Genomic DNA, 25,026 nt, shown 5'->3' with positions numbered 1-25,026 from the left:
AGTGGGATAAAAACTTTACTTCAGAATAATGCATATTTTGGAATATCTCCGATTGTAAGCGATATTCAGGTGAATGGCATTGGTCTACTAGATACGAAATTCAACAATCTTTTAATAAGGGATATTTTCTACAGGAAGTCTATTCCCTCTGCTATATTTTGTTGGGCTTCATCGTTTGATGTAAACTGGCGCCGTGCTTGGCTCACTCCACACAGATTTATGGTGACCAATAAAGTAAAGGAGATCTCCTTTAAGATAATCCATAGATGCTATCCGTGTAATAGCTTGATTTCTAAATATATATTTGACGTTACCAGTGAATGCAGTTTTTGTGAACTAGAAACTGAATCTATTGAACACTTATTCTGTAATTGTTTATATAGTGAAGTGTTTTGGACTGATGTAAAACTATATCTTAGCCGCAAATTGCATACAACCATTGATATTACTAAGTTTGACATATTATTTTACTACACTGATTCCACAATTGAACGTGAGTATGTCATAAATCTCTTTATTTTATTAGGAAAATCTTTTATCCACAAATCAAAATTTATGAAGAAAAAGCCCCTTTTCTTAATTTTATTATCTGATTTGGAACAGTACGTAGAATCTTTAAAACGTATACAAAACAATATGTCAAAAAAATGTATTCGATATATGTCTGTATTTGATTTGATATAATATATATATATTTTTTTCTCTAATTTCTTTGGATTCCCTCTGGCTGTTATGTTATGTTATGTTTATGTTTTGCATGTTACTGTTATTTACAACAAGTTAAATAAAGATCTGTGCAAACTAAAAAACTACAAAAAAAATAATAATAGTTAGCGAATACATTACTGTAAACTAAAAAAAATAATAAAAATTAAATAATAATAAAATAAAAATAAATATGAATATGAAACTGCCTTAAATACAATGATAGTATGTTTTAAATTCTCACTTAAAATATGCAGTGCTCTATTTGAACGTCTCAATATAATATTATTATTTCATGAAAGGAATGAAAAATAAATTTGTGCGCAAAAAAAACAACAATCTTAACTGCATTTCCCTCCAGTCAGCAGACGGCGATGTGCGTCTTTCAGGCGATGCTGCAGCGTGACGTATAATCTAGTGGACGGAACGGATCAACAACAACGAGTCAGCCACCTTGGTAGCCTACAGCCGAAACATTTAGACTGTTTCTGTGCATATTTGCCTCTGTGTTTTAAATATACTTCTGACATCTAGTTAATAGACACCATTTAAATGTTATAGGTACATTGTTAGTCAACTAGCTGGCTTGATAAGTTAGCCTAGCACTAAACTAGTCGCTCATGCTAACTAGCTAGCTAGCTAACATCCCCGACCATGAACTCACTGATGTATTCCTCGCCTGCTAAAGAAGAGGTCTGAACATGAGCTCCCTAAACTACTCCCCTCCTGTTAAAGAAGAGGAGGTCTGCTGGACGGAGAAAGAAGCTCTGGGGCTGAACATTGTCGTGAAAGAGGAGAAGGAAGAGGAGGATGTCACAGTAAAACAACAAGTAGAGGGTGAGGCTGTTACTGTGAAAGAAGAAGAGAAAGACGTTTCAGTGAAAGAAGAGGAAGACACGTTCAGAGTGAAAGAGGAGGAGGATGTTACAGTAAAAGAAGAGGAGGAAGAGAAAGAGGAGGATGCAGTTTATGGGGTGAAAGAGGAGAAAGAGGGAGAGATAACGGTCATATTGACAGAGGAGTCAGGAGATCTGATTACCATCAGTAAGTACTGTCTTAAAAACGGGCTCTAACTCTCCAAAGGTTTTGAACGAACGTGTTGTTTTAAAGCAGCATGCTACTGAAATTCTATACTTGAAGATGTTGTTCTGTACTATAGGAATTCATGTTATAATATAATGTTAAAGCTACATTTTAAAATGGATGATTAAAGCCCTGAATGCTGATTGGCTGACAGCCGTGGTATATCAGGCCGTATACCACGGGTATGTCATGTATTTTTACTGTTCTAATTATGTTGGTAACATGTTTATAATAGCAATAAGACACCTCAGGGGTTTGTGATAGATGGCCAATATACCACGGCTAAGTTCTGTATCCGGGCACTCTGTGTTGAGTCGTGCTTAAGAACAGTCTTTAACCGTGCTATATTGGCCATATACCACACTTCCTCTGGCCTTATTACTTAACTGTAACATGTGTATACCATCAGAGTCCCCCCACCACAAAATCACAACTTAATTGTCTCACAGAATGGCAAACATGTTATAAATGAAATTTTTGACGTGTGTCCATTGTAGGCCTTGCGTAGAGTGTGTATACCCGCAAAAAGCAGATTTCTAAATAATGTTGGAGAAATACATCAAATAAGTGTCACGTCCTGACCATAGTAACTGGTTATTTTCTATGGTAGAGTAGGTCAGGGTTTGACAGGCGGTGTTTTGTGTTTTTCTATGTTTTCTATTTCTATGTGTTAGTTCTAGGTTTTCTATTTCTATGTTTTTTGGGGGGGTTGATCTCCAATTGGAGGCAGCTGGTCCTCGTTGCCTCTGATTGGAGATCATATTTAAGTAGGGGTTTTTCTTCCTGGGTTTTTGTGGGCAGTTGCATTCTGTTTAGTCTCTGTACCTGACAGAACTGTAAGTTGATAATTTCCTTTTGTTATTTTGTCATTAGTGTTTTGAGTAAATAAATATAATAATGAACACTCAACACGCTGCGTTTTGGTCCCCTCTATACGACGCCCGTTACAATAAGAAGCATTATTGAAATGAAATGGACACGTGTTATGGGGAGACTGAACATATTAGCAAAAGGACAAGCGTTATGGGGAGACTGAACATATTAGCAAAAGGACAAGTGTTTTGGGGAGACTGAACATAATAGCAAAAGGACAGTTTGTAAGTCTTCAAAATAACAATTTTGAAGGAAAGGTGTGGCTAAACAAAAACATATAATTTAGAGAGATAGTAATGTCCATTATTACTTTAGAGATGAAGTGGGACACCAACAAAACGTTATTAACAATGGATCAACTGCAGCCTATAACACTGACTGGAATAGTAATATATATTATTATAGAGCTCTGATCAGCCTATAACATGATCTATTATTATAGAGCTCTGATCAGCCTATAACATGACATTATATATTATTATAGAGCTCTGATCAGCCTATAAACATGACATTATCTATTATTATAGAGCTCTGCTCAGCCTATAAACATGACATTATATATTATTATAGAGCTCTGATCAGCCTATAAACATGATCTATTATTATAGAGCTCTGATCAGCCTATAACATGACATTATATATTATTATAGAGCTCTGATCAGCCTATAAACATGATCTATTATTATAGAGCTCTGATCAGCCTATAAACATGACATTATATATTATTATAGAGCTCTGATCAGCCTATAAACATGATCTATTATTATAGAGCTCTGTTCAGCCTATAAACATGACATTATATATTATTATAGAGCTCTGATCAGCCTATAAACATGATCTATTATTATAGAGCTCTGATCAGCCTATAAACATGACATTATCTATTATTATAGAGCTCTGATCAGCCTATAACATGACATTATCTATTATTATAGAGCTCTGTTCAGCCTATAACATGACATTATCTATTATTATAGAGCTCTGTTCAGCCTATAAACATGACATTATCTATTATTATAGAGCTCTGATCAGCCTGTAAACATGACATTATCTATTATTATAGAGCTCTGATCAGCCTATAAACATGATCTATTATTATAGAGCTCTGATCAGCCTATAACACTGACTGGAATAGTAATATATATTATTATAGAGCTCTGATCAGCCTATAAACATGACATTATCTATTATTATAGAGCTCTGATCAGCCTATAACATGACATTATCTATTATTATAGAGCTCTGATCAGCCTATAAACATGATCTATTATTATAGAGCTCTGCTCAGCCTATAAACATGATCTATTATTATAGAGCTCTGATCAGCCTATAAACATGACATTATCTATTATTATAGAGCTCTGTTCAGCCTATAAACATGACATTATCTATTATTATAGAGCTCTGATCAGCCTATAAACATTATCTATTATTATAGAGCTCTGATCAGCCTATAAACATGATCTATTATTATAGAGCTCTGATCAGCCTATAAACATGACATTATCTATTATTATAGAGCTCTGCTCAGCCTATAAACATGACATTATCTATTATTATAGAGCTCTGATCAGCCTATAAACATGACATTATCTATTATTATAGAGCTCTGTTCAGCCTATAAACATGACATTATCTATTATTATAGAGCTCTGCTCAGCCTATAACATGACATTATCTATTATTATAGAGCTCTGATCAGCCTATAAACATGATCTATTATTATAGAGCTCTGCTCAGCCTATAAACATGACATTATCTATTATTATAGAGCTCTGATCAGCCTATAAACATGACATTATGTATTATTATAGAGCTCTGATCAGCCTGTAAACATGACATTATCTATTATTATAGAGCTCTGCTCAGCCTATAAACATGACATTATCTATTATTATAGAGCTCTGCTCAGCCTATAAACATGACATTATGTATTATTATAGAGCTCTGATCAGCCTATAAACATGACATTCCCTGAGAGATTAGATTTGGAGCTCTTCATCATTTGTTTTTAAATCTCACCGTCACCAAGTTTATTATTAATGATGTAATGTTGTGAAAACTGACCTCAGGGTATTGAGGGATCTAGTCTAGATTAAACCTCATAGGAAGACATTTTTATTTAATGCAGGTTTCATTCAGGTCTCTCTGTTTAACTAGATACTCTGTCTTTTGCAGGAGAGAGACCAGACTCTGACAGCAGGAAGAGTTCCTCAGGGGAAACAGACCCAGAGACACCTAACCAACACCACTGCTCCCACTGTGGAAAGAGTTTTAGGTGGTTAGGGAGCCTGAAAATGCATGAGAGAACACATACAGGAGAAAAGCCCTACCACTGTTCCCACTGTGGAAAGAATTTTACTCAGTTAGGAGCCCTGGTTGGGCATGAGAGAACACACACGGGAGAGAAGCCTTATCACTGTTCCCACTGTGGAAAGAGTTTTAGGTGGTTATGGGTCCTGAAAAAGCATGAGAGAATACACACGGGAGAGAAACCTTATCACTGTTCTCACTGTGGAAACAGTTTTAGGTGGTTAGTGAGCCTGAAAACGCATGAGAGAATACACACAGGAGAAAAGCCTTTCCAATGTTCCCAGTGTGAAAAGAGTTTTAGGTGGTCGGGGAGTCTGAAAAAGCATACGAGAAAACACACAGGAGAAAAGCCTTTCCAACATACTAATACACAGGAGGAGAAGACATACCACTGCTCTCATTGTGAAAAGACATTTTCCCAGTCAGAGGACCTGAAATTACACGAGAGAATAGAGAGGCTGTGTTCTGACTTGTGTTTCTGACTGAGAATTTGTCCACGGCCAGGATTCATAGGGCCAGGGTGTCCGCTATGGACGCCTGGAAAAAATCAGCAGTGGACATTTCTGAACGTTTATCCAACAGACCTGTACATCCATGAATGGATCTCTATAATGTGTAACTATTTCTGATGTATGTGTTGTGATGAATTGTTTAATAGATGTACTATGTTAGGTATATTTATCTGTGGTTTAATTTCAACAGATTTTACTGATGCTATTAGATTGCTGTGTGGGGGGAGTTTTATATATACAGTGCCTTCAGAAAGTATTCACACCCCTTGACTTGTCCCACATTTCGTTGTGTTACAGCCTAAATTAAAAAAATATTTTTATTTATTTTTATTTCACCTTTATTTAACCAGGTAGGCCAGTTGAGAACAAGTTCTCATTTGCAACTGCGACCTGGCCAAGATAAAGCATAGCAATTCGACACATACAACAACACAGAGTTACACATGGAGTAAAACAAACATACAATCAATTATACAGTAGAAAAATCTATATACAGCATGTGTAAATGAGGTAGGATAAGAGAGGTTAGGCAATAAATAGGCCATGGTGGCGAAGTAATTACAATATAGCAATTAAACACTGGAATGGTAGGATGTGCAGAAGATGAATGTGCAAGTAGAGATACTGGGGTTAAATAGATTCAATACCCCATAATGTCAAAGTGGAATTATGTTTTTGGAAATGTTTACACATTTAATTAAAAGCCTAAATAAGTTCAGGAGTAAAGATTTTGCTTAACAAGTCACATAAGTTGCATGGACTCACTGTGTGCAATAATAGTGTTTAACATGATATTTGAATGAATACCTCATCTCTGTTCCCCACACATACAATTATCTGTATTGTCTCTCAGTTGAGCAGTGAATTTCAAACACAGATTCAACCACAAAGACCAGGGAGGTTTTCCAACGCCTCGCAAAGAAGGGCATGTATTGGTGGATGGGTAAAAAAAAGCAGACATTGAATATCCCTTTGAGCATGGTGAAGTTATTAATTACACTTTAGATGGTGTATCAATATACCCAGTCACTAACTCAGTTGCTGGAGAGGAAGGAAACCGCTCAGGGATTTCACCATGAGGCCAATGGTGACTTTAAAATAGTTAGTGTTTAATGATTGTGATATGAGAAAACTGCGGATGGATCAACAACATTGTAGTTACTCCACAATACTAACCTAAATGACAGAGTGAAAAGAAGGAAGCATTCCCAGTCAGAGGACCTGAAATCACATGAGAGAATAGAGAGGCTGTTGGCACTAAAGTAATACTACAAAAGAATGTGGCAAAGAAACAAACTTTATATCCTGAATACAAAGCGTTATGTTTGGGGAGGGTTTGGAGGGTTTGGCTGGCCGGGACGTCCTTGTCCCATTGTGCTCTAGCGACTCCTTGTGGTGGTCAGCATGCACGCTGACTTCGGTCGCCAGCTGGACAGTGTTTCCTCCGACACATTGGTGTGGCTGTCTTCCGGGTTAAACGAGCAGTGTGTCAAGATGTGCAGTGCGGCTTGGCAGGGTCGTGTTTCAGAGGACACATGGCTCGACCTTCGCCTCTCCCCGGAGTCCGTAGGGGAGTTGCAATTGGATATCATGAAATTGGTGAGAAAAAGGTGTAAAAGTACAAAAAAATATATATATATATATATATATACACTTGTACTGAAATTTGATTTTTCGATGATCTGGCAGATGTGAAAACCATGTAAACACCTGCAAGACTTCGGTTAGAAGTGAATCACCTGCCTGGACATCCTAAGAAGCACACAGAGACCTGCATTTTGAAGTGGGTTTAATAATACTTGTGAAAACTGACTTCAGGTGATTGAGGGATCTAGTCGAGATTAAACATCATAGGAAGTTTTATCAGGTTTCATTCAGGTCTCTGTTTAATTAATTATATAATCTGTTTGTCTTTGACAGGAGAGAGACCAGACTCTCCTTCTGACAGCAGGAAGAGTTCTTCAGAGAAACCAGACCCTGAGATGTCCAAACCAGCAGGACGACATCACTGCTCCCAGTGTGGAAAGAGTTTTACTCAGTAAGGGAGCCTGAGAACACATAAGAGAATACACACTGGAGAGAAGCCTTACCACTGCTCCTTGTGCGGAAAGAGTTTTAGGTGGTTAGGGAGCGTGGAAAGGCATGAGAGGACACACACAGGAGAAAAGCCTTTCCAATGTTCCCATTGTGGAAAGAGTTGCACCCAGTTAGGGAGCCTGAAGGAGCATGAGAGAATACACACAGGAGAAAAGCCTTACCACTGCTCCCACAGTGGAAAGAGATTTACCCGGTTAAGGTACCTGAAAGAGCATGAGAGAACACACACAGGAGAAAAGCCTTTCAACATACTAATAGACAGGAGGAGAAGACATACCACTGCTCTCATTGTGAAAAGACATTTTCCCAGTCAGAGGACCTGAAATCACATGAGAGAATAGAGAGGCTGTGTTCTGACTTATGTTTTTGATTGAGAAATTGTGTTTTTGTTCATTCTACATTAAATAATATTGTATGAATGAAATCATACTGAAAAATAGGTCTACATGTTTTTTCCAGCTCAAGACATGATCATGTCGAAAATCGGATTAAAAGAGTACAAAAAAAATGTTTTGATTATGAACTTAAGATTGATTGAATGCAGGTGTAAACCCCTAAATGTTGTTCACTATATCATTGGGATATTTCAAACATGTTAATTATTAAATATATTGATATTAGTATTTCTTCATTCAGATTGTCATTGTAAATGCGTATTGGTTCTCAATTGACATATCTGATTAAATAAATGTGAAATAAAGTAAATGCCATATTATTTTTGGGAAGTCTATTTGGTTCTATGTTGGGACTATAAGAATATTTTGAAGATAAATACACAAGGCAGAGTAAGAGAGAGACAGAGGACGAGAGGTCAGTACAGTACTAACAACCAATGGAAATAGTGTTTTTTCCTGTAATAGGGAGTTATTGATCAGTGGTTCAGCAACATGGGAGGATGTAGATGTACACTACCGTTCAACAGTTTGGGGTCACTTAGAAATAACCTTGTTTTTAAAAGAAAGCAATTTTTTGTCCATTAAAATAACATCAAATTGATCTGAAATACAGTGTAGACATTGTTAATGTTGTAAATGACTATTGTAGCTGGAAACAGATGATTATTAATGGAATATCTACATAGGCGTACAGAGGCCCATTATCAGCAACCATCACTCCTGTGTTCCTATGGCACGTTGTGTTAGTTAATCCAAGTTTATCATTTTAAAAGGCTAATTGATCATTAGAAAACCCTTTTGCAATTATGTTAGCACAGCTGAAAACTGTTGTTATGATTAAAGAAGCAATAAAACTGGTCTGCTTTAGACTAGTTGAGTATCTGGAGCATCAATGTAACCTCTCAAATTCATAGACAGGTGTCGCGTCTATTTTTACCCAAAAGTAGTTTTTTACCTGGAGACTGTAGTGCTACTTTCTCAAAATGAACATAAATGCTGTAGGGGGAGGGTTCTGGTGTTTTACCAGGAGACTGGGGCCGATCCCCATTTAGGAATGTATGTCTTGCTTACTCACACTCTGCATGTGTTGATACCTGGCTGAAAACCCTCACAGTTGTTGGCCAACAGATTTTGTCATGGAGTTTTCATTCAATAGGGTTTAGAGTACATTTCATCTTAAGCCATTCTTTTAAATACGGTAATACCTTTAATTAGAATGTTGTGCCTTTAAATACCTTTTCATTCTCATTTTGTTGACGGACTCAATAGAATACACGGAGTCAGAAACTAGGGATCAATTCAAGAAAGTCATCATTCGTCTCTGTTTCAACACCAACTGGTAGATTTAAAAATACTCTGATCTTGTAGATTATTTAGGTACATTTTAGGGTTAGGAAAGTATGTATGAATCATAAAAACAATAGTCCTATAAATCTACCCTAATTCTTACTAATCATGGAAGTTTGATGACAACGGCCCAATCCTACATTTACATAAGTGTTCAGACCCTTAACTCAGTACTTTGTTGAAACACCTTTGGCAGCGATTACAGCCTTGAGTCTTCTTGGGTATGACACTAGAAGCTTGGCACAACTGTATTTGGGGAGTTTCTCCCATTCTTCTCTGCAGATCCTCTCAAGCTCTGTCAGGTTGGATGGGGAGCATCGCTGCACAACTATTTTCAGGTCTCTCCAGAGATGTTTGATCGGGTTCAAGTCCGGGCTCTGGCTGGACCACTCAAGGACAACAGTGCAATAATATGTAACAACTTCACAACAAATACACACATCTAAAGTAAAGGAATGGAATTAAGAATATATAAATATTTGGACGAGCAATGTCAGAGTGGCATAGACTAAAATACAGTAGAATAGTATAGAATACAGTATATACATATGAGATGAGTAATACATAGACAGATACAGTAGAATAGGATAGAATACAGTATATACATATGAGATGAGTAATGCATAGAGAGATACAGTAGAATAGGATAGAATACAGTATATACATATGTGATGAGTAATACATAGACAGATACAGTAGAATAGGATAGAACCTAGTCTGTTCATTATATACTTCTACATTATGTATTGTTACACCATGTAGGAGCAGTATAGACCAAGTCTGTTCATTATATACATCTACATGATGTATTGTTACACCATGTAGGAGCAGTATAGACCTAGTCTGTTCATTATATACATCTACATGATGTATTGTTACACCATGTAGGAGCAGTATAGACCTAGTCTGTTCATTATATACATCTACATGATGTATTGTTACACCATGTAGGAGCAGTATAGACCTAGTCTGTTCATTATATACATCTACATGATGTATTGTTACACCATGTAGGAGCAGTATAGACCTAGTCTGTTCATTATATACATCTACATGATGTATTGTTACACCAACACAAAAAAAGGAAATTATATTATTTTATACTAATACAATTGCTTAGAGAAAGAGATATAGTTTAAAATGTAATTCTCAAAAGGTTGGGGTCTGAATTATTGCCACCCATGTTTTCAATACTCCAGCACCCTCCCCTTGGGAGGATAACGACACTGAAATGTTTTATGAGATTAGAGAACACATTGGGTGGGATCTTAGACCCTTCCTTCATACAGAATCTCTCCAGGTCCTTGATTTATTTAGTCTGCTCTTATGGACTGCCCTGTTCAATTCAAACCACAGGTTTTCAATGGAGTTCAAGTCCGAAGACTGAGATGGCCATTGAAAATGTTGATTTTGTGCCCAATTAACCATTTCTTCGTGGATGTTGATGTGTCTTGCTGGAAGATCCACTTATGTCCAAGTTTCAGCCTCCTAGCAGAGAGGTAACCAGGTTTTGGGCTAAAATATCCTGGTAGTGGGTAAAGTTAATTTATTTATTTCATACAGTAATTTTTGCTCATCATTATCAAGGGTACCAATAACTAGGTGCTTATTTTGATATCTAGTTATTTGACTGAATCAGAAATACAGATGTGGAGTAGATGTAGAGTTTGTTTTAAATTCTCATAAAAAATCTGAACTAATCAAACACTTGTTGCTCTTTGTACGTGTTGATATAATATTAATATTTAATGGAGAGAAAAAAACGTTTCCCTAAACTGCTTTATAATATTATAATTCAATGAAGAATAAAAATAGTTTTCCCTCCTCAACTGCGTTTCCTCCCTCCAGACAGCAGATGGCGATATGTGTCTTTCAGGCGATGTTTCTAGTGTGACGTATAATCTAGTGGACGGAACGCTTCTTCAACAACTGCAGCCACCTCGGTAGCTCGCTAGCCAACAAAGTCTGAACATTCAAGCTGTTTGGACAATTTCGTGGTTTAATTGCCACTGTGATTTAAAAATACTTATGTGGAAACAACTAGCTACCCCATTTAATTTAATATTTACGTTGTAAGTCAACTAGCTGGCTGGTTAAGTTAGCACTAGTCTAGTCGCTAATGCTAACTAGCTATTATCTCTAGCTAACATCTCCGACCATGAGTTCACTAAGCTACTCTCCTCCTGTTAAAGAAGCGGAGGTCTGCTGGACGGAGAAAGAAGCTCTGGTGAAAGAGGAGGAAGAGGAGGCTGTTACAATACAAAAACAAGTAGAGGGTGAGGCTGTTACCGTGAAAGAAGAAGAAGAGAAAGACGTTTCAGTGAAAGAAGAGGAGGAAGATGCAGTTTTTGGAGTGGAGGATGAAGTGAAAGAAGATGAAGACGTTTTTGGAATGAAGGATGAAGAGGGGGAGATTACTGTCACATTAGAGGAGGACGAAGAAGAGAAGACTGGAGAACTGATTAACACCAGTAAATACAGTGAGTACTATCTTATAAAACAGGGACATTGATCTGATTAACACCAGTAAATACAGTGAGTACTATCTAATAAAACAGGGACATTGATCTGATTAACACCAGTAAAAACAGTGAGTACTATCTAATAAAACAGGGACATTGATCTGATTAACACCAGTAAATACAGTGAGTACTATCTTATAAAACAGGGACATTGATCTGATTAACACCAGTAAATACAGTGAGTACTATCTTATAAAACAGGGACATTGATCTTTTATTTTATTTATTTTTTATTTCACCTTTATTTAACCAGTCTGTTGGGTCCATACTGTGTTGATTAACGTTGGGTTCTGGTCCCTGAGTAGAGGGTCAGGAAACCCTGTTCTGATGGGTCTGTTGGGTCCATACTGTGTTGATTAACGTTGGGTTCTGGTCCCTGAGTAGAGGGTCAGGAAACCCTGTTCTGATGGGTCTGTTGGGTCCATACTGTGTTGATTAACGTTGGGTTCGTTCGACATGGCGGCCGACTTTTTTATTTTTTAAAGTTGAGTCAACTGACTGATCACCTTGCATCGTGTGTATAACTGCTCGATATTATTTGTACATCAGTCAGTCGCAATTTACCCATGGTACATCAGTTTTGATGCTCTCAAACACGGCCATTCATCCAGACATAAATCTATCGTTGTAGAACATCTGACATGTAGAAGAAGGAATCCCATCCGAAGGCTGTATTTATCAAGCGTCTCAGTAGGAAGGCTGGTCTCAGATCAGTTTTAGATGGACAGGTGGGATCTGTTCCTAGGTCAGAGCTCCTACTCTTATCAACCGTCTCAGTAGGAAGGCTGGTCTCAGATCAGTTTTAGATGGACAGGTAAGATCTGTTCCTAGGTCAGAGCTCCTACTCTTATCAACCGTCTCAGTAGGAAGGCTGGTCTCAGATCAGTTTTAGATGGACAGGTGGGATCTGTTCCTAGGTCAGAGCTCCTACTCTTATCAAGCGTCTCAGTAGGAAGGCTGGTCTCAGATCAGTTTTAGATGGACAGGTGGGATCTGTTCCTAGGTCAGAGCTCCTACTCTTATCAAGCGTCTCAGTAGGAAGGCTGGTCTCAGATCAGTTTTAGATGGACAGGTGGGATCTGTTCCTAGGTCAGAGCTCCTACTCTTATCAACCGTCTCAGTAGGAAGGCTGGTCTCAGATCAGTTTTAGATGGACAGGTGGGATCTGTTCCTAGGTCAGAGCTCCTACTCTTATCAAGCGTCTCAGTAGGAAGGCTGGTCTCAGATCAGTTTTAGATGGACAGGTGGGATCTGTTCCTAGGTCAGAGCTCCTACTCTGATGAGACATTATATTTATTTCACCTTTATTTAACCAGGTAGGCTAGTTGAGAACAAGTCCTTTATTAAACCAGGTAGGCTAGTTGAGAACAAGTCCTTTAATTAACCAGGTTGGCTAGTTGAGAACAAGTCCTTTAATTAGCCAGGTAGGCTAGTTGAAAACAAGTCCTTTAATTAACCAGGTAGGCTAGTTGAGAACAAGTCATTTATTTAACCAGGTAGACTAGTTGAGAACAAGTTCTCATTTACAATTGCGACCTGGCCAAGATAAAGCAAAGCAGTTCGACAACATACAACAACACAGAGTTACACATGGAGTAAAACAAACATACAGTAGAAAAAGAAGTCTATATACAATGTGAGCAAATGAGGTGAGATAAGGGAGGTAAGGCAAAAAATGCCATGGTGGTGAAGTAAATACAATATAGCAAGTAAAACACTGGAATGGTAGATTTGTAGTGGAAGAAAGTGCAAAGTAGAAATAGAAATAATGGGGTGCAAAGGAGCAAAATAAATAAATTAATACAGTAGGGGAAGCGGTAGTTGTTTGGGCTAAATTATAGATGGGCTATGTACAGGTGCAGTGATCTGTGAGCTGCTCTAACAGCTGGTGCTTAACCTGTTGGGGATAGGGGGCAGTATTTGCACAGCCGGATAAAAAACGTACCCGATTTAATCTGGTTACTACTCCTGCCTAGTAACTAGAATATGCATATAATTGTTTGATTTGGATAGAAAACACCCTAAAGTTTCTAAAACTGTTTGAATGGTGTCTGTGAGTATAACAGAACTCATTTGGCAGGCCAAAACCTGAGAAGATTCTGTACAGGAAGTACCCTGTCTGATCATTTCTTGGCCTTCTTGATCATCTCTATCCAAAACAGGGGATCTCTGCTGTTACGTGACACTTCCTACGGCTCCCATAGGCACTCAGAAGGCGGCAAAAAGCTGAATGGTGGCTTTGCAGGCCCTGGCTGAAAAACATTAGCGCATTTTGATAGTGGTCGATCAGAGAACAGAGACTGGAGGCGCGTGCACGAGGCGACCCCATGTTTTTATTATTTCGTCTTTGAACGAAAACAACGACTCCCGGTCGGAATACTATCGCTTTTTTACGAGAAAAATAGCATAAAAATTGATTTTAAACAGCGGTTGACATGCTTCGAAGTACGGTAATGGAATATTTAGATTTTTTTTGTCACGAAACGCGTCGGCCGTGTAACCCTTCGTCACCCTTGGATAGTGTCTTGAACGCACGAACAAAACGCCGCTATTTGGATATAACTATGGATTATTTTGAACCAAACCAACATTTGTTATTGAAGTAGAAGTCCTGGGAGTGCATTCTGACGAAGAACAGCAAAGGTAATCACATTTTTCTAATTGTAAATCTGAGTTTGGTGAGGGCCAAACTTGGTGGGTGTCAAAATAGCTAGCCCGTGACGGCGAGCTATCTACTCAGAATATTGCAAAATGTGCTTTTGCCGAAAAGCTATTTTAAAATCGGACATAGCGATTGCATAAAGGAGTTTTGTATCTATAATTCTTAAAATAATTGTTATGTTTTTTGTGAACGTTTATCGTGAGTAATTGAGTAAATTCACCGGAAGTTTGCGGTGGGTATGCTAGTTCTGAACGTCACATGCTAATGTAAAAAGCTGTTTTTTGATATAAATATGAACTTGATTGAACAAAACATGCATGTATTGTATAACATAATGTCCTAGGAGTGTCACCTGATGAAGATCATCAAAGGTTAGTGCTGCATTTAGCTGTGGTTTGGGTTCATGTGACATTATATGCTAGCTTGAAAAATGGGTGTCTAATTATTTCTGGCTGGGTACTCTGCTGACATAATCTAATGTTTTGCTTTCGCTGTAAAGCCTTTTTGAAATCGGACAGTGTGGTTAGATTAACGAGAGTCTTGTCTTTAAATTGGTGTAAAATAGTCATATGTTTGAGAAATTGAAGTAATAGCATTTCTAAGGTATTTGAATAACGCGCCACGGGATTCCACTGGCTGTTGAGTAGGTGGGACGATTTTGTCCCACATACCCTAGAGAGGTTAACGGGATTGGTTGGACAACAACCAGTGAGATAGCACGGCGTGAAATTCCCCCCAAAAAATTCTCAAAATTTAAATTCAAGTATTATACGGCATTTTAAAGATACTCTACTCGTTAATCCAACCACATTGTCCGATTTCAAAAAGGCTTTACGGTGAAAGCAAAACATTAGATTATTGTAGGATAGCACCTTAGCAACAAAAAAAAGCCATTTTCCAAGCACGGATAGCCATCACAAAACCAGATATACAGCTAAAATTAAGCACTAACCTTTGACAATCTTCATCAGATGACACTCCTAGGACATCATGTTACACAATACATGCATTTTTTGTTCGATCAAGTTCATATTTATATCCAAAAACCCAATTTTTACATTGGCGCATGACGTTCAGAAAATGTTTTCTCCCCATAACTATCGGTGAATGGGCACATTAATTTACAGAAGAACTCATAAACGTTGACAAAATGTATAACAATTTTGTGGTAGTGCTTTGCTGCAGGAGGGACTGGTGCACTTCACAAAATAGATGGCATCATGAGGGAGGAAAATCATGTGGATATATTGAAGCAACATCTCAAGACATCAGTCAGGAAGTTAAATCTTGGTCGAAAATGATTCATCCAGATGGACAATGACCCCAAGCATACTTCCAAAGTTGAGGCAAGATGGCTTAAGGACAACAAAGTCAAGGTATTGGAGTGACCATCACAAAGTCCTGACCTCAACCCTATAGAAATGTTTTGGGCAGAACTGAAAAAGTGTGTGCGAGCTATAAGGCCTACATTCTGACTCAGTTACACCAGCTCTGTCAGGAGGAATGGGCCAAAATTCACCCAACTTATTGTGGGAAACTTGTGGAAGGCTACCCAAAACGTTTGACCCAAGTTAAACAATTTAAAGGCAATGCTACCAAATACTAATTGAATGTATTTCCTACTTCTCACCCACTGGGAATGTGATGAAAGAAATAAAACCTGAAATAAATAATTCTCTACTATTATTCTGACATTACACATTCTTAAAATAAAGTGGTGAACCTAACTGAGCTAAGACAGGGAATATTTACTAGGATTAAATGTCAGGAATTGTGAAAGATGTAGTTTAAATGTATTTGGCTAAGGTTTATGAAAACTTCCGACTTCAAATGTATATTGCAATATATTTCAATCTCTTTTTCCATTTTTAAATTAAATATTCCTTCTGGCAACCCGCCTCACCCAATGTGATACGTATCTGCTATTTTTTTAGACATTATATCTAGAAACTCCATCAGCAGCTAGCCATCAGAAGCTAACCAGCTAATTAGCTACTAGCTATTTAGTCATTGTTAGCCACTGCTAGCGGACCATTACACCGGATAATCGCAGCTAGCTAGCTGCTACCGAGTGGCCCAGCCCATCTCCCGGCCTGCTCAGTGGACTCTATGATCACTCGGCTACACAGCTGATGCCTCCTAGACTCTTCACTAACACAACTAGAAGCCACTACATCACCGGATTCCTGCCGTAAGCTCTGGACCTTTGCACCGGAGTGGCTATAGTGGCTAACACCCTTGTCCCGAAGCTAGCACCAGTTAGCATCAAGCCAGGCGCGTCTCCCGGCTAGCATAGTAACGACTACCTAACGGCTTCCCTGGTTCATATATTGCTGTTCACTGGACCCTATGATCACTTGGCTACATAGCTGATGCCTGCTGTACTGTTAAACAAAACGGAGTTCCGTGATTAATTATCTGTCGGCCCCAGCCTCGAACTCAGGCCCTGTGTGTAGTTAACTGACTCTCTCTGCCCATTCATCACCATTTTACCTGTTGTTGTTGTCTTAGCTGATTAACTGTTGTCTTACCCGTTGTTGTCTTAGCTAGCTCTCCCAATCAACACCTGTGATTGCTTTATGCCTCGCTTTGTCTCTCTAATGTCAATATGCCTTGTATACTTTTGTTTTATTTTACTGCGGAGCCCCTAGTCCCACTCAACATGCCTCGGAGAACTCTTTTGTCCCACCTCCCACACATGCGGTGACCTCACCTAGCATAACTGGTGCCTCCAGAGATGCAACCTCTCTTATCATCACTCAACGCCTAGGTTTACCTCCACTGTACCCGCACCCTACCATACCCCTGTCTGTACATTATTCCTTGAATCTATCCTACCACGCCCAGAATTCTGCTCCTTTTATTCTCTGTTCACAACGCATTAGATGACCAGTTCAGATAGCCTTTAGCCGTACCCTCATCCTACTCCTCTGTTCCTCGGGTGATGTAGAGGTTAACCCAGGCCCTGTGTGTCCCCAGGCGCTCTCATTTGTTGACTTCTGTAATCGAACAAGCCTTGGTTTCATGCATGTTAACATCAGAGCCTCCTCCCTAAGTTTGTTTTACTCACTGCTTTAGCACACTCCACCAACCTTGATGTCTTTGCCGTGTCTGAATCCTGGCTTTGGAAAGCCACCAAAAATTCTGAAATTTCCATCCCCAGCTACAACATTTTCCGTGAAGATAGAACTGCCAAAGGGGGAGGAGTTGCAATCTACTGCAGAGATGGCCTGCGGAGTTCTATCATACTTTCCAGGTCTATGCCCAAACAGTTCGAGCTTCTAATTAAAAAAATTATTCTCTCCAGAAATAAGTCTCACTGTTGCCGCCTGTTAACAGACCCCCCTCAGCTCCCAGCTGTACCCTGGACACCATATGTGAATTGGTTGGCCCCCATCTATCTTCAGAGTTCGTTCTGTTAGGTGACCTAAACTGGGATATCCTTAACACCCCGGCCATCCTACAATCCAAGCTAGATGCCCTCAATCTCACACAGATTATCAAAGAACCTACCAGGTACAACCCTAAATCCGTAAACATGGGCAGCCTCATAGATATTATCCTGACCAACTTGCCCTCCAAATACACCTCTGCTGTTTTCAATCAGTATCTCAGTGATCAATGCCTCATTGCCTGCATCCGTTATGGGTCCGCGGTCAAACGACCACCCCTCATCACTGTCAAACGCTCCCTAAAGCACTTCTGCAAGCAGGCGTTTCTAATCAACCTGGCCCTGGTCTCCTGGAAGGATATTGACCTCATCCCGTCAGTAGAGGATGCCTGCTTGTTCTTTAATTATAATTTCCTCACCACCTTAAATAAGCATGCCCCTTTCAAAAAATGTAGAACTAAGAACAGATATAGCCCTTGGTTCACTCCAGACCTGACTGCCCTCGACCAGCACAAAAACATCCTGTGCCGTACTGCACTAACAGCTCCCCACCCCCCGCAGCTACTTCCCCAAGCCTCCCCAGCTTCTCCTTCACCCAAATTCAGATAGCTGATGTTCTGAAAGAGTTGCAAAACTTGGACCCGTACAAATCAGCTGGGCTTTACAATCTGGACCCTCTCTTTCAAAAATTATCCACCGCCATTGTGGCAACCCCTATTACTAGTCTGTTCAACCTCTCTTTCGTATCGCCCGAGATTCCTAAAGATTGGAACGCTTCCGTGGTCATCCCCCTCTTCAAAGGGGGTGACACTCTAGACCCAAACTGTTACTGACCTGTATCCATCCTGCCCTGCCTTTCTAAAGTCTTCGAAAGTCAAGTTAACAAACAGAACACTGACCATTTTGAATCCCACCGTACCTTCTCCGCTGTGCAATCCAGTTTCCGAGCTGGTCACAGGTGCACCTCAGCCACGCTCAAGGTACTAAACGATATCATAACCGCCATCGATAAAAGACAGTACTGTGCAGCCGTCTTCATCAACCTGGCCAAGGCTTTCGACTCTGTCAATCACCGTATTCTTATCGGCAGACTCAATAGCCTTGGTTTCTCAAATGACTGACTTGCCTGGTTCACCAACTACTTCTCAGACAGAGTTCAGTGTGTCAAATCGGAGGGCCTGTTGTCCGGACCTCTGGCAGTCTCTATGGGGGTACCACGGGGTTCAATTCTCAGACCGACTCTTTTCTCTGTATATACCAACGATGTTGCTCTTGCTGCAGGTGATTCTTTGATCCACCTCTACGCAGAAGACACCATTCTGTTTACATCTGGCCCTTCTTTGGACACTGTGTTTGCAAACCTCCAAACGAGCTTCAATGCCGTACAACACTCCTTCCATGGCCTCCAACTGCTCTTAAACGCTAGTAGAACTAAATGTATGCTCTTCAACCGATCGCTGCCCGCACCCGCCCGTCCAGCATCACTACTCTGGACGTTTCTGACTTAGAATATGTGGACAACTATAAATACCTAGGTGTCTTGCTAGACTGTAAACTCTCCTTCCAGGCTAATATTAAGCATTTCCAATCCAAAATTTAATCTAGAATCGGCTTCCTATTTCGCAACAAAGCCTCTTTCACTTACGCTGCCAAACATACCCTCGTAAAACTGACTATCCTACCGATCCTTGACTTTGGCGATGTCATTTTCAAAATAGCCTCCAACACTCTACTCAGCAAACTGGATGCAGTCTATCACAGTGCCATCCGTTTTGTCACCAAAGCCCCATATACCACCCACCACTGGGACCTGTATGCTCTCATCGGCTGGCCCTCGCTACATATTCGTCGCCAAACCCACTGGCTCCAGGTCATCTATAAGACTTTGCTAGGCCGCCTTAACTCAGCTCACTGGTCACCATAGCAACACCCACCCGTAGCACGCGCTCCAGAAGGTATATCTCACTGGTCGTCCCCAAAGCTAACACCTCCTTTGGCCGCATTTCCTTCCAGTTCTCTGCTGCCAATGACTGGAACGAATTGCAAAAATCGCTAAAGTTGGAGACTTATATCTCCCTCATTAACTTTAAGCATCAGCTATCCGAGCAGCTTACCGATCGCTGCAGCTGTACACAGCCCATCTGTAAATAGCCCATCAAACTGCCTACCTCATCCCCATGTTTTTATTTACTTTTTCTGCTCTTTTGCACATCAGTATTTCTACTTGCACATCATCATCTGCACATCCATCACTTCAGTGTTAATTTGTTAACCTGTTGGGGGTAGGGGGCAGTATTTACACGGCCGGATAAAAAAACGTACCCGATTTAATCTGGTTATTACTACTGCCCAGAAACTAGAATATGCATATAATTATTGGCTTTGGATAGAAAACACCCTAAAGTTTCTAAAACTGTTTGAATGGTGTCTGTGAGTATAACAGAACACATATGGCAGGCAAAAACCTGAGAAGATTCTGTACAGGAAGTGGCCTGTCTGACCATTCCTTGAGCTTCTTGACTCTGTTTATTGAAGACTGAGGATCTTTGCTGTGACGTGACACTTCCTACGGCTCCCATAGGCTTTCAGAAGGTGGGAAAAAGCTGAATGATGTAATTCCAGCCACTGGCTGAAAAACATTAGCGCTTTTGGCAAGTGCTCTATCAGAGGACAATCTGACTGAGGCGTGTGCACGAGGCGACCCCATGTTTTATTTTCTTTCGTCTTTGAACCTAAACACGCTTTCCCGGTTGGAATATTATCACTTTTTTACGAGAAAAATGGCATAAAAATTGATTTTAAACAGCGGTTGACATGTTTCGAAGTACGGTAATGGAATATTTTGAATTTTTTTGTCACGAAATGCGTCGTGCGCGTCACCCTTCTTTACCATTCGGATAGTGTCTTGAACGCATGAACAAAACAGAGGATATTTGGACATAACTATGGATTATTTTGAACCAAACCAACATTTGTTATTGAAGTAGAAGTCCTGGGAGTGCATTCTGACGAAGAACACCAAAGGTAATAACATTTTTCTTATAGTAAATCTGATTTTGGTGAGTGCTAAACTTGGTGGGTGTCTAAATAGCTAGCCCTGTGATGCCGGGCTATCTACTGAGAATATTGCAAAATGTGCTTTCACCAAAAAGCTATTTTAAAATCGGAGATAGCGAGTGCATATCTATAATTCTTAAAATAATTGTTATGTTTTTTGTGAGTAATTTAGTAAATTCACCAGAAGTTTGCTAGTTCTGAACGTCACATGCTAATGTAAAAAGCTGGTTTTTGATATAAATATGAACTTGATTGAACAAAACATGCATGTATTGTATAACATAATGTCCTAGGGTTGTCATCTGATGAAGATCATCAAAGGTTAGTGCTGCATTTAGCTGTGGTTTGGGTTTATGTGACATTATATGCTAGCTTGAAAATGGGTGTCTGATTATTTCTGGCTGGGTACTCTGCTGACATAATCTAATGTTTTGCTTTCGTTGTAAAGCCTTTTTGAAATCGGACAGTGTGGTTAGATTAACGAGAGTCTTGTCTTTAAAATGGTGTAAAATAGTCATATGTTTGAGAAATTGAAGTAATAGCATTTCTAAGGTATTTGAATAACGCGCCACGGGATTCAACTGGCTGTTGAGTAGGTGGGACGATTTCGTCCCGCCGACCCTAGAGAGGTTAAATTGTAATTACTTCGCTACTATGGCCTATTTATTGCTTTTCCTCCGTACTCCAGATTTTTCTATTGTGTTATTGACTGTACTTTTGTTTATCCCACGTGTAACTCTGTTGTTTTTTCGTCGCAGTGCTTTGCTTTATCTTGGCCAGGTCGCAGTTGTAAATGAGAACTTGTTCTCGACTGGCCTACCTGGTTAAATAAAAAATAAAATCTTAACTTTATTGACAACACCCAAATGGATACTGTCATTAACACGATTCTTTAATAATTACACACAATTCATAATACTGTAGCAAATATTATATTAAACATTACATTCAAACGAGCCTTACAATTATAATCCAAAGTAGTGTGAAATGAACTCATCATCAACCTGGAAATGGAGGTTACTCCCCCGACTTTCCCCCATTCACATTCAGAATACATTGTGAAAAACTAAAATCTTTGCTCACCATTTTTGCTCCTGACAGATATACTACATCCATAACTATCGGTTTCTTCATTAGCAGGGAGGAGTTTCTGCAATCAAATTGCCCTCGTGCTGCAATTTTAGCAAACACAGAAAGGGGCCTATATTGGAGACCAAAAGTTGTCTGGCACACTGCTTAGAGTTTCAACAACATGAATAACTTATTTCTAGCCTACAATCATCTATGTTACTACTAATGTGAAAACAAGACAAAATATGACTATTCTTGCTCATTTTAAGACAATTGTCAAATAATTTTAACATTCATGACAGACGTCAATTGTTGTCCAACATCATGGCTACGCTGTTGGCATCACCTTTTACAGTGGATTACCGCTGTTGTGGGCCTTTAATCATCTGTCTGACTTTATTGTTCACACAGGAGAGAAACTTCACTATCGTGGATCCTCTGGGGAGCCTCAACAACCTCATGATGCTGAAGAGGCAGAGAAGAGTCTCTCCAGATCAGAACACCTCAGGAAACACCTGCAGAGACCCACAGGGAAGAAAACTCACTGCTGCTCTGATTGTGGGAAGAGATTCACCTCATCAGGCATTAAAATTCATCAGAGAACACACACAGGAGAGAAACCTTACAGCTGTGATCAATGTGGGAAGAGTTTTACTACATCTGGCTCTCTGAATCTACACCAGAGAACACACACAGGAGAGAAACCTTATAGCTGTGATCAATGTGGGAAGAGTTTTGGTCAATCTTGCCATCTGACTCAACACCAGAGAATACACACAGGAGAGAAACCTTATAGCTGTGATCAATGTGGGAAGAGTTTTGGCCAATCTTGCCATCTGACTCAACACCAGAGAATACACACAGGAGAGAAACCTTATAGCTGTGAACAATGTGGGAAGAGTTTTGGTCAATCTAGAGAGCTGACAGTGCACCAGAGAATACACACAGGAGAGAAACCTTATAGCTGTGGTCAATGTGGGAAGAGTTTTGGTCATTCTGGACAGCTGACAGTGCACCAGAGAACACACACAGGAGAGAAACCGTACAGCTGTGATCAATGTGGGATGAGTTATACTACATCTGGCTCTCTGAATCTACACCAGAGAACACACACAGGAGAGAAACCTTATAGCTGTGGTCAATGTGGGAAGAGTTTTGGTCATTCTGGACAGCTGACAGTGCACCAGAGAACACACACAGGAGAGAAACCTTACAGCTGTGATCAGTGTGGGAATAGTTTTACTACATCTGGCTCTCTGACTTTACACCGGAGAATACACACAGGAGAGAAACCTTATAGCTGTAATCAATGTGGGAAGCGTTTTACTACATCTAGCCAGCTGACTTTACACCAGAGAATACACACAGGAGAGAAACCTTATAGCTGTGGTCAATGTGGGAAGAGTTTTGGTCAATCTAGCCAGCTGACATTACACCAGAGAACACACACAGGAGAGAAACCTTATAGCTGTGGTCAATGTGGGAAGAGTTTTTGTCAATCTGGCAATCTGACAGTGCACCAGAGAACACACACAGGGGAGTAATCTTATAGCTGTGATCAATGTGGGAAGAGTTTTGGTCAATCTAGCCAGCTGACATTACACCAGAGAACACACTGTATTGTATATATACAATAAATGTATTGGAGATGAGTTTTGTTTGGGCTCGTTCCAAGGGGACGAGAGTTCTAGAAGCTCGTGAGTTTTAGGATTCTATAGAAAGAGAAAGGATAAAAAAGTATAATTGTATATCATTATTTAGAAATACGTGTAGCCAGTAGACACCATGTTTATATTGTAGAAGGTGAAGCTTTGTAGATGATTATGTGAAATGGAAGTTGTAGAGATACTCTGAATGATCGGCTATGAAAAGCCAACTGACATTTACTCCTGAGGTGCTGACCTGTTGCACCCTCGACAACCACTGTGATTATTATTATTTGACCCTGCTGGTCATCTATGAACATTTGAACATCTTGGCCATGTTCAGTTATAATCTCCATCCGGCACAGCCAGAAGAGGACTGGCCACCCCTCATAGCCTGGTTTCTTCCTTGGTTTTGGCCTTTCTAGGGAGTTTTTCCTAGCCACCGTGCTTAGACGCCTGCATTGCTTGCTGTTTGGGGTTTTAGGCTGGGTTTCTGTACAGCACATTGAGATATCAGCTGATGTAAGAAGGGCTTTATAAATACATTTGATTGATTGATTGTACAACTGAATACATTCAACTGAAATGTGTCTTGGGTGCACTGATTGGTGTCACCTCGTTAGTCAGTATGTGTTACACCTGTGTTGGCTTGTCCATCTCGTTAGTGGGAAGGTGTTTCACCTGAGCTGGTCCAGGTTCTATTTAAGAGTGTCTGGCCCAGTGCTCCAGTTGTCTTGATACATGTGGAGAGTCAACACCTTTAGTTGCTCCACCTTTTTGGTTTACTTCCTGTCTTTAAGTTTGGTGTGGGTTTTTCTTTTGTTTGCCTCTTCTTGGGCAGATTTAGTGGGTCTCATGGTGGGTGTCTTTTAGGTCCCAGTTGTTGTTACTAGTCAACTTCCAGTGGACACCCCCATAGTGTCTTTCAGAGCCCCTCCTAAAAAACAAGTTATATTTTGGGTTGGATATTGCATCATATTGTTGATATTTTAATCAATGGCATTTCCTTACAATGCTCATTAGTCTTTCAGTTGTTATTATTGTTTTTTATCCTCATATTTGTGTACTAAATATTTCTGATTATTTTCATAGTTTTTTCCTGTGAAGCCATTGTGTTGCATCCATGTCTGACATGTGCTGTATAAATAAAGCTTGTTTTGATTTGAACATATTGTAAAACAAATTAACCCAATGACTGACCAATCAACAAACTCTTGGTCCACCTTAGTATGAAAAACTGTATCAATCCCACTTTTCCAGCCTGCTGAAGGCGTGGTGGAGTGGTAAACACCACCCCCGGCTCTACCAGGGGCTTGAGGTGGTCTCCCACAGCTCTGCTTATGTCATGTTCT

The 25,026-nt window shown here is 39.7% G+C and overlaps 2 protein-coding genes across 2 annotated transcripts; both read left to right on the top strand.

The window, feature by feature from the left end:
- The first annotated feature begins 1,115 nt into the window (after positions 1-1,115).
- On the top strand, positions 1,116-5,751 carry LOC145877315 (uncharacterized). The gene is made up of 2 exons (XM_082972629.1): positions 1,116-1,749; positions 4,840-5,751. Exons 1-2 carry the CDS (start codon positions 1,407-1,409, stop codon positions 5,454-5,456), a joined length of 960 nt encoding a protein of 319 aa, XP_082828755.1. The 5' UTR covers positions 1,116-1,406; the 3' UTR covers positions 5,457-5,751.
- A 7,332-nt stretch (positions 5,752-13,083) lies between these two features.
- LOC123734133 (uncharacterized) lies at positions 13,084-24,515 on the top strand. The gene is made up of 2 exons (XM_082972631.1): positions 13,084-13,108; positions 22,440-24,515. The coding sequence occupies exons 1-2, from the start codon at positions 13,084-13,086 to the stop codon at positions 23,570-23,572; spliced, it is 1,158 nt and encodes a 385-aa protein (XP_082828757.1). The 3' UTR covers positions 23,573-24,515.
- Positions 24,516-25,026: the final 511 nt, after the last annotated feature.

Source organism: Salmo salar, unplaced genomic scaffold (genome assembly GCF_965601325.2).
Source record: "Salmo salar unplaced genomic scaffold, fSalSal1 ptg000858l, whole genome shotgun sequence".
NCBI lineage: Eukaryota > Metazoa > Chordata > Actinopteri > Salmoniformes > Salmonidae > Salmo > Salmo salar.
The sequence above is the reverse complement of the archived record's forward strand: the minus strand, read 5'-3'. Positions and strand labels throughout refer to the sequence as shown.

Excerpts from the sequence above, each read along its gene's own strand:
- LOC145877315 (XM_082972629.1), top strand. The coding sequence starts at position 1,407 with ATGAGCTCCCTAAACTACTCCCCTCCTGTTAAAGAAGAGGAGGTCTGC. Across the intron at positions 1,750-4,839 it reads AGGAGATCTGATTACCATCA|GAGAGAGACCAGACTCTGAC; the intron begins GTAAGTACTGTC and ends TGTCTTTTGCAG.
- LOC123734133 (XM_082972631.1), top strand. The coding sequence starts at position 13,084 with ATGGACAGGTGGGATCTGTTCCTAG. Across the intron at positions 13,109-22,439 it reads CAGGTGGGATCTGTTCCTAG|GAGAGAAACTTCACTATCGT; the intron begins GTCAGAGCTCCT and ends TTGTTCACACAG.